At 37.0% G+C, this 13,928-nt stretch overlaps 1 protein-coding gene across 5 annotated transcripts in view; it reads left to right on the forward strand.

The window, feature by feature from the left end:
* The window catches only part of CEP112 (centrosomal protein 112), a 402,227-nt gene that overhangs the window by 2,080 nt on the left and 386,219 nt on the right, over window positions 1-13,928 (forward strand). For 4 of the 5 annotated variants that reach the window (XM_034641416.1, XM_034641414.1, XM_034641415.1 and 1 more), the window contains exons 2-4: window positions 3,556-3,669; window positions 6,678-6,868; window positions 9,134-9,306. In XM_034641416.1, coding sequence (XP_034497307.1) covers window positions 3,564-3,669; window positions 6,678-6,868; window positions 9,134-9,306 — 470 coding nt within the window. In that variant the 5' untranslated portion in view covers window positions 3,556-3,563. Of the gene's footprint in view, window positions 1-3,555; window positions 3,670-6,677; window positions 6,869-9,133; window positions 9,307-13,928 lie in introns of those variants that run through there. The other variant, XM_034641417.1, reaches the window with a different exon arrangement.

A 13,928-nucleotide genomic window follows, 5' to 3' on the forward strand; every position in this document is an offset into this window, starting at 1 on the left:
TTTATTGTGAACTAGTGATTACTAGAAATCTTTTTGCTTTAGCTCTGTCTCTGGGCGCTCTCAGGCAAATGTCTGAGCACAGGGGCAGGATGCACTGTTTAAGCCTGGGAGTGCTCCTAGGCTAGAGCTGTGCCTAAAATTCTGAGTTTGGGAGTTTTCATTTGTCTTTTCATCCATTTGAATAGTTGCTTTTTAGCTTCATGATCTAATATCCTGCAGTGCTATCATAGCCCTCTGTAACCAAGTATGTAACAGGTGTAATTATATAGGAACGCAGTTAGTTATTGTAGGAATGCAAAACAACCAACCAAACACCCCCAAGCCAACTAACCAATCAGAAAATGCATTTAAATAAAATTTGATTTAACCAAGTCTTACATTTGAAAATATATTTCTTCTACTGTGATGCAGAAGGTTAGGATGACCAGTTTTGGTAAATAGAATTAAGGCCATATGCTACTTCTATTCTAGAAAATCTATTTGGTACTCAGAACAGAATCTTCTAAAAAATTATTAGTCTCACGTCAAAGTGGGACATTATTCTCTTTTGTTAGCATTTATTTGCCAGTCAATTCTTTAGCTTCTAATAACGTGCCACATAACATGCCAGGTACCTACTAAGATGTGCAGGTCATGGGCCCTGCCTTCTGGGATCATCTCACAGGTGGTGGAAGGCATGTAAATAATATACAGATGTGTACAAAAAATAATAACATGGTGACCACTACTCCACAGATATGAGCAGTGCACACTGAGAATGGGACACAGGAGTCTAGGCTGAGCGGGGCAGGCTTTTCTCAGAAGTGCCATTTGAGCTGCATTTACCTGACTGCGAGCAGAGGGAACCGCCTGTGGAGAGGGTGCGGCATCGCGCCAGGGCTTGGAGTGTTGCACGAATGGCGCAGAGGTCACTGGCGGGGATGTGGCCCTCGGCAGGTGGATGTATTAGGCAGCATGTACGTATGCGGGGAGAGGTGAGAGCTGGGCTCAAAACGCAAAGGCACTCATAGGCCTAACTTTGGCTTTAGATGGTATCTTGACGTAGTAAGTAGTCGAGAGATTTTTAAATAGTGATTGGCCTAGCTTTGCACTTGGGGAACTTACTATGGCACCAGTGACTGAAGTAGGGAAACCAGATGGGGGGAAGCAGGGGAGGGCAGGGGAGTGGTGGGAAGGGCTTTCTCTGAGACAATGGCAGTGAGAAGAGAGACACTGGCAGATTTTGAGACACTGCTGAGTATTTGTTGCTATATTGGCTTGATGGGGGGTTAGAGAATGGGAACAATGGAGGGGATGGAGGCCGCGGGGCTGGGAAGTTTGAACCCTTGAGGAGGTAACTGATAGGTGATGGAAGTATTGGCGTTGGAGAGGACGGTTAATGCCTCAGATACAGAAGCAAAGGAGGTAAGGGGGTATTCTGTTCTCTTAGAGGTAAGTTGAGAGGTGGAAGGAAGAGCTTTTTGGGGTGTCACCACCTGACTATTATTTTTCCCGTGAAGCAGGAGGTAGGACTTTTTAAAATTGAGAGTGAGGGGAGGCAAGAGGAGTTTGAGGGGCTTTAAGATGTCTGGCAGAAGCTTAAAAGCAGCTTTGTGGAGGGGGAAATAGTAAAAGACACCTGAGGGTTCAGGTAAGATGGGAAGCTGTCTGACTGCGGGCAGCGCCATTTTTCTCCAGTAGACCCTTGGTGAGGGAATGAAGGAGGGTGTCGCAGGAGCGCAGTCTTGGTGAGGGAAGTGTACATATTTTTAACTTAAGGAATTTCGTCAAAACCTACTGATTTTTGGGATTCACCTTCTTATAGGTAGTGTTTTTCTTGGTAATTTGGAAGAAATGCAAGGACTAATATTTTATATTTTTTGAGGGGAATTAAAAATTTTGAATTTACATACCGTTAAAAATCACTTTTTTGGTGTACAGTTTATTGGACTTTTACACTTGCATAGAATAGGGCCTTATAGCCTCCTATACAAATGGTATACAGAACAATTTCCAACGCCCCAGCTACTTCCCTTGTGCCCCTGCTTTGTAGTCAGACTCTCCCCTAACGGCTAATCCCAGTGAACCCCTGATCTGTTCAGTATACTCATACCGTTTGCCTTTTCTAGAATGTCATACAAATGGATAGCTAGAGTATGTAGCCCTTTGAGCCCTTCTTTCACTCAGCGTAATACATTGGAAGTTGATCCACGCCCTGTCAATAGTTCATTGCTTTCTGTTGCGGAGCACTCCTTCATTGTGTGGATACAACTTTGTTTACTCCCCAGGTGAGGGACATTTGGATGGTTTTCTGTGTTTGGTGATTACCCAAGAAAGAAGCTGTTCCAAGGCTTATATTCAGGTTTTTGTGATTATAGACTTTGTTTCACTTGAGTAAATACCTAAGAGTGGGATTTCTGGGTCATGTATGGTAAGGGTATGTTGGACTATGTAAGAAACTGCTAAATTGTTTTCCAGAGTGGCTCTGCCGTTTTGCATTCCTCCCAGCAGTTCATGAGAATTCTTGTTCTGTGCTCTCCCCAGCATTTGGTATTGTTTATTTGGTATTTTTTATTTTAGCTGCCCTAATAGGTATGGTGAGATCTCATTGTGATTCTAATTTGCATTTCCCTAATGATTAATGACATTGAGCATCTTTTCATGTGTTTAGTTGTCATTTGCATATTTTCTTTGGCAAATGAACTTTTTTTTTTTGCTATTTATTTTTGTTGGGTTGTTTTCTTATGGTTGAATTTTGAGAGTTCTTTTTATGTTTTTCATATAAATCCTTTATGAGGTATATGATTTACAAATATTTTCTCCCAGTCTGTGGCTTATCTTTTCAATCCCTTAATGGAGTCTTTTGCAGAGCAGAAGTTTTTTATTTTGGTGAAGGTCAATATAATAAATTTTCCTTTATGGGGAGTGTTTTTGGGGCCATATCTAAGAAATCCTTGTTTAATCCAGGGTCATGAAGATTTTCTCCTATGTTTTCTTCTAAGAGTATTATAGTTTTTACATTTTACACCTCAGGTCTTTGACTTCTTTTGAGTTAATTTTTGCATACAGGGTAAGGTTTAGGTTGAGGTTTATTTATTTATTATGCATATGGATGCCCAGTTGTTACAGTGTATTTGTTATAAAACCTATCATTTCTCCATGAATTGCACCTTTGTCAAACACCTGCTGTGCATACTTGTATTGGTCAATTTCTGAACTCTAGTCTGCTCCGTGGGTCTGTGTGCCTTATCCTCTTACCAATAGCACATTGTCTTGATCACTTAGCTTGATAGCACATCTTAAGATCAGGTAATTGAGTTCTCCAACTTTGTTTTTTTTCAGAATTGTTTTTGCTATTCTAGGTCCTTTACATTTCCATATAAATTTTAGAACTGGCTTGTGCATATCTACAAAGAATACTATTGGAATTTTGACTAGAATTGCAATATATCTATAGATCAATTTGGGGATATTTAACACTGTTTAACACTAATGAGTTTTCCTTGACCCCTCTCATTAGAGTTGCGTAGTTCTCAGCAGACAGATCTTAATATTTTAATTTTAAATCTTTTACAGACTGAATTATGGAAATAGGAAGTGAAGAAGAAAAATGGGAGAAGCTGGATGCAGAATTTGATCACTTTGTGGTAGATATGAAGCCCTTTGTTCTAAAATTACCCCATAGATCAGGTAAGATTAAGATTGCAAACCAGATTCTTCTTCTTTTTTTTTTTTTTAGAGAACGGGTTTTTTTTTTTTTTAATAAAGATTTTTATTTTATTTATTTGACAGAGACAGCCAGCGAGAGAGGGAACACAAGCAGGGGGAGTGGGAGAGGAAGAAGCAGGCTTCTAGTGGAGGAGCCTGATGTGGGGCTCGATCCCAGAACGCTGGGATCATGCCCCAGTCGAAGGCAGACGTTTAACGACTGCGCCACCCAGGCGCCCCGCAAACCAGATTCTTAAGATTAATTTTTTTCTTTATTTTTTCAAACCAATGAACTATCACAATGAAAAGAAAGCTTAATTTCTTTTTTCTTTCTTTCTTCTTCCTTTTTTTTTTTTTTTGGTTAAAAATTTATTAGAGAGTGTGTGTATGTGAGCAAGGGGAAGGGGAGAGGGAGAGAGAGAATTTCAAGCAGACTCCCTGCTGAATGCAGAGCCTGACCCGGAGCTGGATCTCACCACCCTGAGATCATTCCCTGAGTTGAAATGAAGAGTTCGATGGTCAACTGACTGAGCCACCCAGGGGCCCCCAAAAGCTAAATTTCTTTAAGCACGGTTTCATCTTAAGCTGATGTAGAATTGTTTGCTTTGAGCTATTCAGGGGTAAATAGAAATTTGGTGATAATATCCTAGTAAACTGTGGAAAGATCTTACTGTGATAACACTATCAGAGCTTAAAGCCCATGGATCTCTGACGTTAGCTACAGCTGTTTCTTCCTGCATCTTTTTCCGCCCTGAAGTGCTTCCTTTTTCAGGAGCCTACTATCTGTCTGTTCTCTGACAGTTTTATTTATCAAAGCAGAAGAAATATCTATTGGTCTTGTATGCTTATTGGTTGACTGAATGAAATCAATTGTGAATGAGTTTTTGTTGCTATCTTGTCTATAATTACTGGCCTGTTTACTCTAATAATGGGATGAGAGTCTTTGTATCAAGTCAAAGACGTTTCAGATAATTTAAGGCATCAGAGAAAATTGGAGAGAGTTTGGGGGACCAGGATGATTGTCTAAGGCACAGTAGGCTGTAAAGGTAGTTCTGACTGGTAGTGGGGAATGGGGCCAAGAAACTCAGGCTTTTACCCAAGTTTTGTCCAAGTTCCCTGTTTCCCTGGGGTGTCTAAGTGAACTCCATATTCAAAATGACGAAGCAACTCCATATTAGATATTTGTCCCGGGGAGCTGCACTGGAGAAAGGGAGTGTAGTGTATGAGTTCTGCATCCTGTGGTCACTCATTGTTCCGGGGCTGCAGCCTTTCTCAGTCAGGATGGCTTGGCATGGTTTTCCTTCCATGCTTCTTTCTCTACTCTCTTCTCTTGCCTTGTCAGACTGTAACCTCCTCTTTCTCCCTCTGCTAGTCTTCAAGATGCATATTTCATGTCCTGTGGCTCATTCGTGATTATTTGTATTGTTTGTATATTATTTGATTAATTGTATTTCTATTTCATGATATCTGTACTGTGTTCTGATAGTCACTACCTTTTTTTTTTTTTGTGGTCTTAGATCTGCTGAGTAGGACAAATTTGCATTAAAGTCTCCCATTATAAATGTATTTGAAATAAAACTATCCTCATATTTCATTTTCTTTTAAAAATGGATGTTAGGTACATAGAATTGGATTAATTTTAATCTTTGGTTCATGATTCGTCAGTATTGGTATATCCTGCCCTTTTAATTAATTAATAATGAATGTTCCAGAACTCAAATCCCAATCAAGAGCCTGAGCAATGATAATAATTTATATCTTCTTATAGCTAAATGCTACTTCTGATAATGGCTCTCCCCAGTATTTTAAGTAGAGTAGTGAATTCTTTTCATGAACTAAATTGTACTAAATTCTGGCCATTAGGATATTATATAGATTTCAGTTTGCTGCAAGGCATATACAAAATACATAGTTTGAAAAAGTGTTTTCTTAAGTTTATCAGTTTCACTTTTTTTTCCCTCAAAGTACACCCGATATATCATGAAGTTTGCTTTGTGATTATATAATTTTCAAAGCTAAAAATACAAAAGTTCTTTAAAGGTTAGCCCTCATACCTGTAGTGATAAATCTGGTATGAGCAAAGTGGTAAATCCAGCCCTAGCAATTTTTATAGGTAAAACAATAAATGAATATGACCTTTAGAATCTAAGAGGTTAAAGCAGACTTATGATTTATGTTAGATATATAATCCTCAAATTGAGTTAGACTGATAGAAGATTAATGTCAAATAGTTTTCATGAGACCTAAAAACAATTCTGTGTCATGGTCAGATAAGGTAGTCAATAGGTCATTATATGTGGATTAAACTGTGCTGTATTTTTAAGGTAGTTTTTAAAGGGATAATTATTTTGCTAAATTACATGTTAGTAACCCTAAATTATTTTTAGAGAGGTTAAAAGTAAACCCTAAATTAATCAACTACAAATCTGAAATTTATCAGCTTAGTAAATAAAACATTTGAGATCTAATTTTAGGTTAAGTTTAAAGTGCTTAAATAAGATTGCATTTCAGCTCTCCTTTGGTTTGTGTAATTAGAATTATAGAAAGATTTAACATAGCTAAAATTATCTTAGAGATGTTTTTATAGCAAAATTTTATGTCAGAAATTATTCAGTAGTGATCCAGAGATTTTATTTTTGAGAAAATATTTCTTTGCATTTGTCTTGCCTGATCACTAACTAACTAAAAAAACTAAACTTTTCAGGGGTTGGAGAACCATAGCCTCCCAGGTCCAAATCCAGCTTGCTGCCTTTTCTCTAAAGTTTTATTAGAAAATACTGATGCCCATTTGATTACATGTGATATGTGACTGCTTTCATGTTATGGTGGCAGAGTCGAGTAGTTGTGCCAGCAAAGCCTAAAATGATGACTGCCTGGCGCTTTACAGACGTTTGCCAGCCCCTGCTCTAGACCAAAGCAGATGTTTTATAGGTGTTTACTGTTTTATTTTCTGAAAAATCAAGTTTCTAATGGTTCTTATGTATTTCTAGAACGGCAGAGGTGTGCACTTTGGATCAGAAAACTGTGTGAGCCTTCAGGAACAGGTGCAGGAATAATGGGCAGGAAGAATAGGAACCTGTATGCGAAACTGTTACTGCACATGCTGAAGCGAGGAGTGCTCGAAGGCCCCTTTACACACCGACCTGAACCAGGGTCCCTGAAAACCTTACCTTCGTACATGGTAGGTGTCATTGACCAACAGGTGTCTTAGCTTCATTTCTTTAAAAATGTCAACTCATCATCCCAGTGGGGAATGGTTATATTATTAAGTTACAAGTCCTGGATAATATATGAGTTAAAACTGTTTGTTTTTCTTCCTAATTCACTTTTTTCCACTTCAAATAGAAATCAGATATTGGCCTTACGGGGATTATGTGTATTGATTTAGCCATCTCAGAATATTCTACTGTATTTCTGAAAAACTGAAAGTAAATTTTTTTATATTGAACCTTAATTTACCACTAGCTTTCACTGGATAACATTAACCATAATTTATATATATATCAGTGAATTCTAGTTTATTAAACTCTTTCACATACATTATTTAAAAATTCATGAGAGGTTGGATTGAGTGACTTCTAAAGTTCCTTTCTACTCTCATAAAACGATGGTAGTAAGTTGGAGTTTATACTTCATTTAATTTCACTATCAAAACCAGCTCTTACAAAGGTAGTTATAATTATGTTTGATTGGTGAATTGTCACTCTCTTGATCCTTGTAACCATGAAATATGCCTTGGTTTGTGTGGTGTTTAAATACTTGAGAAATCTGACTGGAGTACTTGGTATTGGTAGTTGCTATTAGGATATTTATGTATTTAAAAAACATAACTTTGGTTAACTTAAACCAAAATGCAGTGAAAAGGCACACGGCATATGACACGCTAATTTTTTTGTCCAAGGCAGAGATGCCAAAAGTTTAACGCTGTTTGTAATTGTATGTTAAAGTAGACCGTATATTTTGCTGCAGATCGGTGGTCTTGGGGGCAGTAGTCACCTGACTTGATATTCGATTGAATATTGCAGTGACTATCTCATAAAACTGCCGTGTGTGTCTGACTTGGGATCGAGGGTCATGTGTCACCTTTCCTCAGAGAACACCCCTCTTGAGGATTCTTTGGGTGGGATTCTGAGAATTGTTGCCGAAGCTTCCAGTTAATGCAGAGTTTTCTTCAGAAGTGTGTCAGGAAGTTCTGCTCACTTGAAAAACAGTGGGCTACTGCCATTCTTAAAGACTAACGGTAGAACATTGTCTGAAACACATTCAGATGTTGAGGTATGGGTGTGTTGCGTCATGTGTTTCCCATTCATACTCCTTCCACAGAATCCTAGGAAAGGCTTGATTTCAAAAATAATAACAATGAGAAGGCCCAGGGACCTATCTTGGATTTTTGGTTAGTTTATGGCATGGCCAGAACTAAATTCGAGGTCTTCACTTCTGTTGCTCCTTCTTTACCTTATCAAGGGATTCCTGATTTTTGTTTCTGATTTTTATGGATTGTGGTTTCTCTGCCCACTGATTTTGTGTGTGTGTGTGTGTGTGTGCGCGCGTGCAGAATAATTAATGATCATAGCAAGAAATAGAATACATGATTTAAAGAGAACTTTCTATTTATCTTTTTTTTTTTAAATTGGGCACTTCTAGTATTCCATTTCATCTTCACTATTAGTTTATTAGCTATATCTCTCCTTTTTAGTAGTTGCCTTAGGGCTTACAAATTGCATCTCTAATTTATGGCAGTTTACCTTCAAACGTATTATACCAATTTATGAATTATAGAAGAAACTTGCAAGATTTCCTCCTCCCATTCTTTGTGCTATAAGTTTTCATACATTTCACTCCTACATGCATTTTATTATTATTATTTTTAATTTTAATTCCAGTATAGTTAACATACAGCATTGTATTAGTTTCAGATGTATGATATAGTGATGCAACAAGTCTGTACATCACTCAGTGCTCATCGTGATAAGTGTACTCTTAATCCCCTTCACCTATTTCTCCCATCCCCTCACCAACCTCCCCTCTGATAACCACTGGTTTGTTCTCTATAGTTAAGGGTCTGGTTTTTTTGTTTTGTTTCTGGTTTGCTTCCTTTCTCCTTTGTTCATTTGTTTTGTTTCTTAAATTCCACATATGGGTGAAATCTTGTGGTCCATTTATCTTTTTACAAAGCTATATTTTTTATAATACAAATAATTATCAGATTTATGTTATGAAATTTTTATCATTTTCAGATTTCCTATACAGCAAATCATAACTAAAATGTAAAATGTTATCCATTTTATATATTTTAATATTTCATAATTCATTATGCATTTTTTTGTGATTGAATTTAAGTTGAGTATTTAAAAGGCTGTTACCAGACTTGAAACTTGATGGAAATCTTAACTATATCATTATAGTACATTTTGAAAGAATAATTTTTCTAATTTTTAAAAATCAGTCCATCTATTTTGATGAACCAAATCCAGCACGAGCAAAAGTTTCAAGCCCGGAAGGATTACCAGACTGGGTAATGGATGAGCTGGGGACCAGTGAACACAAATTAAATGAATCATGGAAGCTTTCTTCCGGAGAAGATTACTCTTTGGTGCAGTCGCCAGCTGATATACACAGGTATGCTGTGAAAATGGGATTTAAACATGATTCATCATTCAGTCTGTCTTTAGGTCTAGTTCATATGTTGTTTTTCCTTGTGGGTTTTTTTTAATGGTAAGTAGTTGGTTTACTTTATAATTTCATTAAAATTGAGGGCTGTGAAGTGATGTCAGGTAGGAAAAACAACAGTTTTGCTTTAACATTTACGATATGTTCAAGATTCTGTTAGTTTTAGCCACTTTTTGGGTATCTGTTAAATATATATACATCCCATTACTTGGAAGGTAGTGTCTGAGAACCTTTAAATAATTTCTTTGTTTTCCTTCATGACAAGCATGAATTAAGAACATTATTAATGATTTCAACAAAATATAACATCTTGCATATTCATTTTGAATCTTATGCTTGAATTTCTCTTCTTTTCCCCTCATTGAACAATATTTGTTTTGATTTAATAAAATAATGAATGTAAAAGTAAACCCCATTCAACTGTGTTTTCTCACCAAAGCACTAAACTTAAGTAGGATTTTTAGTGCAAATAAAAATAAACTTCTGAGCTTTTCAAGTACACACAGTTTATAGCTATTGTAGTATATAACTTTTGGCCTTTAAGGGGTGCTAGATTCACATTGGGCTTTTATCATATTTTGAATTTAACTTTGGCATCGTTTTCTGAAATGTTAAAATATCACATGGTGGCAATTGACATGGACCATACTTTATACTTCACTCCTCACCATTCTCTTGCTAGTTTTCACTGTTTGGAATTTGATATGGTTAACAGTGTAATCTTTCTTTTTTTCTATAATTTTTTTGGTTACTCAGAGACATGTTATTAATAATTTGAAATGTCTTCATGGTTGATGTAGTCTGGTTATAGGTTTTTCAGATCTCAGATATTATGATGGAAAAGGGCAGTTAGATGAACACAATGCAAGAGATCCAGTCCACATGAATTTTTTTTTTAATTAGAAGGGGGAAACAAAATGGAGAGCAAAAAAGGAAGAGGTGGTAGAATTAAGGATACTTTGAGAAGATTAAAGAGAAATGAATAGATGAGTTACTAGCAGGTGGTGTTAGATATTTATTTTTTCCATCACAGGAGATAGAAAAATAGAAGAGGTGTTATTGTGGAATTTTTCTTAGCCTTATAGCAGGTAAATGGAGGTGTAAAGAGATTGTGGTCTGCATACAAAGAAGAACACAGTTCTTGGTTTGGCTGCAGAATCCATTAGGTGTTTGCCAAAACATTTCTCGAATGTCCAACTAAAAGCTACATTCCTTTCTAGGGAATGAATATGGAGATTACAGTATAAAGGTGAACTAAATAGTTTCCCATGTCTTGGAGCTGAGCAGAGGTTGGAACTGGTGATCTTCTTGGACTGAGTGAATCATGTGGATAGATTTGTTTTTGTTTGACTTATATAGCCTTTAAAGATTTTTGAATGAGTTATTCAAAATTAATAATTGGGGAATTTCATATAAACACCTAGTGTTTTGGACTATTTAAAAAGCTGTAGACCCAGTTGTCTTTCCAGAAGACAGCCACAGGTTGGAGATAAGTAATACTTGGTTACTCCCCTAATGCAGCATGCCTTCACTATTTGCTGCTCATTTTTCACACTAAGTTTGAGGTCAGTTGCATTTCTTGTTGAGTGTGAGCTTTTTTCCCCTTTTAAGAAGGGTTGAGAAGTGAAAGAAGTATTTCTTTGACATTTTTACATTCCATCATGAGTGGAAGGAGGAAAGGTGGATGAAGAGGGATCATATGACTCAAAAAGAGGAGAGAGACTACATCTTTGTAGAAGTGAAGACTACCCCCTCACATCTGGCAGCATTATCACTCATTTGTTACCCAGACCCTACAGACACTGGATTTCTAATGGTTGTTTTAGATAAATAGGGAAGAGAGTTAGGTGCATGGATAATTCCCATATAATGGTTATGTGTAGTTGTGGAGATGTTTGTGAAGATTGAGGTGTGTGTAAAATTAAGGTTTAGGGTAGGAAATAGATTTGAGATCTCGGAGTCCAGGTGAATGGGCTTTTCTTCCTTGGAACAGAGGATGAAGTTTAAGAAAATAAAGTGAGAATATTCTTCAAATATTACTCAGTGACTTTTCTAGAAAATGATACCATAGTAAAATCTCCACAATTTTAACATATAACTTCTTTTTCGCTCACCTGTAATAAAATGGCATGTAATGAATGCAAAGTGATTCAAATATGAGGCATTAGCTATCAGTTATATAATAAGTAATTGAAAAGCAGTCAGTCCTTTGGTCCTCCTCATCCTTCAGATCTCACTATTCAAAAAAGTCTTACTTGACACCCCAGGTCTGTTTAAGGGACTCTGTGTTTCTTTGTTGCACTCATGACGTGCAAAGATTCCATATCTGCCCTCTGGGCTAGGTTGTAAATGTCATAGGCAGGGACTGTGCTTTTCCTATTTGCACTGTGGCTACAGCGCCTAGCACTGGGCAGGAACCTCTTGGGAACTCCGTATTTGTATTTGTTGCATGCTTACATGCATGAATGAATGAATGGTGTTAGGCACTGCCACATACTTAAATTAATCTGTTCAAAAATCTTTTGACACAGGTTGATTGTGGCAGAGAGGATGGCCCACAATGATTAAAAAAACCTTTCAGGACAAGTTGAGGAAAGGCTAAATTTTAGAAGAAGTTAAGAGAAGTGTGGATATAGGCTACAGAGATGCCCTTCACACACTGTGAGGAATATAGACAGTGATCTGGAAAAGATATACTGAAATGTCTTTCTGGTCAAGTGTCAGAATTCTGGGGGCTCCTGGGTAGCACAGTCGTTAAGCGTCTGCCTTCGGCTCAGGGTGTGATCCCAGCATTCCGGGATCGAGTCCCACATCGGGCTCTTCTGCTGGGAGCCTGCTTCTTCCTCTCCCACTCCCCTGCTGTGTTCCCTCTCTCGCTGGCTGTCTGTCACATAAATAAATTAAAAAAAAATCTTTAAAAACAAAAAAATAAAAAAAATAAAAGAATTCCTTGAAGGCTAACAGCCAGTTAGTGCTACAAAAGCAAAACTTCTCAGAATATCTTTTCTTATGTTTTTCTCCTAATTTAATTCAATCTATTTTCAAATTTTAATTTGATTTAAAATTTTAATCCACATGTACACAAATTAACAGGTATTTGTAATTTTATATACATGAAGGCATTTAAAAAATAAAACTGACCTTTAGCTAAGGGCAATAAAATTGATTTAAAAGCCAAATACATAATATGTGAGATGAGATCAGAAGTGTTGGTGAAGAGTCTACTGATGGTCTGTCTTCATTTTTCTAAAGTTGCTCCTTTACCGAGTGGTCATACTGTGCTAATGAAAAAGTTAGTATCTGCTAGTGTTGACCTAATACATCTAATCAGTTCTGTAAGAAATTGTTTTAAAAAGTTTAAGAGGCTTATAATATTTGACACATGTATGTTTTTATAGTGAATAATTTATTGTTACTTAGAACTGAAGTTTAATGCTGCCTCATAAATTTTACAACCACTTCAACTTGTCCTTTGAAAAACCTCTTTAATCTTAAAAGATTTTCCCCCTTAGTGTTTCTTTTTTGATCACTTTATAAAATCCTGCTTTACTTAGACCTTTTTGTATGTGAAGTATTTCTAATGGCATTTTAGATTATGCTGTTTGTGTCCTAGCCTTTTCATATTATTAAAGATGCAGAGCCCTTTTGAAGCGTCTTTGTTAGGCCTCCCTATTCAGTAGAGGTGGCCCCTTTCCTTTACCTTTATTCTTCCTGCAGAATACGGGGTGTAGCTTCGTTCTAAACGTGTCGAAGTAGTATGAAGTTATGTTCTCTCTTGCTTATTCTCATGCTTTTTCCCCCCACCAGATACACATCATACACTAGTAAACTTAGCATTTCACATCAGACAGCTTTGACACATAGCTAGTTCCATCCTGGTTTTATTCTTTGCTTTCCTTTTTTAGAGTTCTTGGTTTAAGGTTAGGTTATTACCTATGTTTTCTTTTAGAAAAACCACTTTTCAAATCATTTTGCTATTTTATTAGAGATGTGTTACTGTATTTAAATGTCAAATATCTGCTTATTTTCTTGACAGTGAAATATTTTACTTACATTTGAGTTTGGAGCATGGTTTTACAAAATGTTACTGTTGAGACTGTAGACTTAGATCTCATCCCTGTACGTTTGGCTGATTTCATTTAGCTCTGCAACCATGAGTTGTGTCATATATATTGCTTCCTGGTCATCCTTCAGATACTTACCACTGTGACTTGGTAAAGACCTTAATTATCTTTGTGGTAGACAGACTTTCAGGTGGCTCCATGGTCCTCCTCTGGGTGTTCACAGTCTTGTATAATCCTACTCCTTGGGTGTGGGCAGGACCTGTGACTTGCTTCTAACTAATAGGATGTGGCAATTGGGGTGTCACTTCCGTGATTACATTATGATACGTAAGACTCTGTCCTGCCAGCAGACTGGCTCTAGACTCTTGCTGTCTTTTCCTTGCTGGCTTTGAAGAACCAGGCTGCCACGAATTCTCTAGCTATATGGAACTGAGTGCTGCTGATAACCATGCGAGCGGGGAAAGTGGATCCTTCCCCAGTAGAGCCTCCAGATGAGAACCCAGCTCT

Source organism: Ailuropoda melanoleuca, chromosome 13, assembly GCF_002007445.2.
Source record: "Ailuropoda melanoleuca isolate Jingjing chromosome 13, ASM200744v2, whole genome shotgun sequence".
Taxonomy (NCBI): domain Eukaryota; kingdom Metazoa; phylum Chordata; class Mammalia; order Carnivora; family Ursidae; genus Ailuropoda; species Ailuropoda melanoleuca.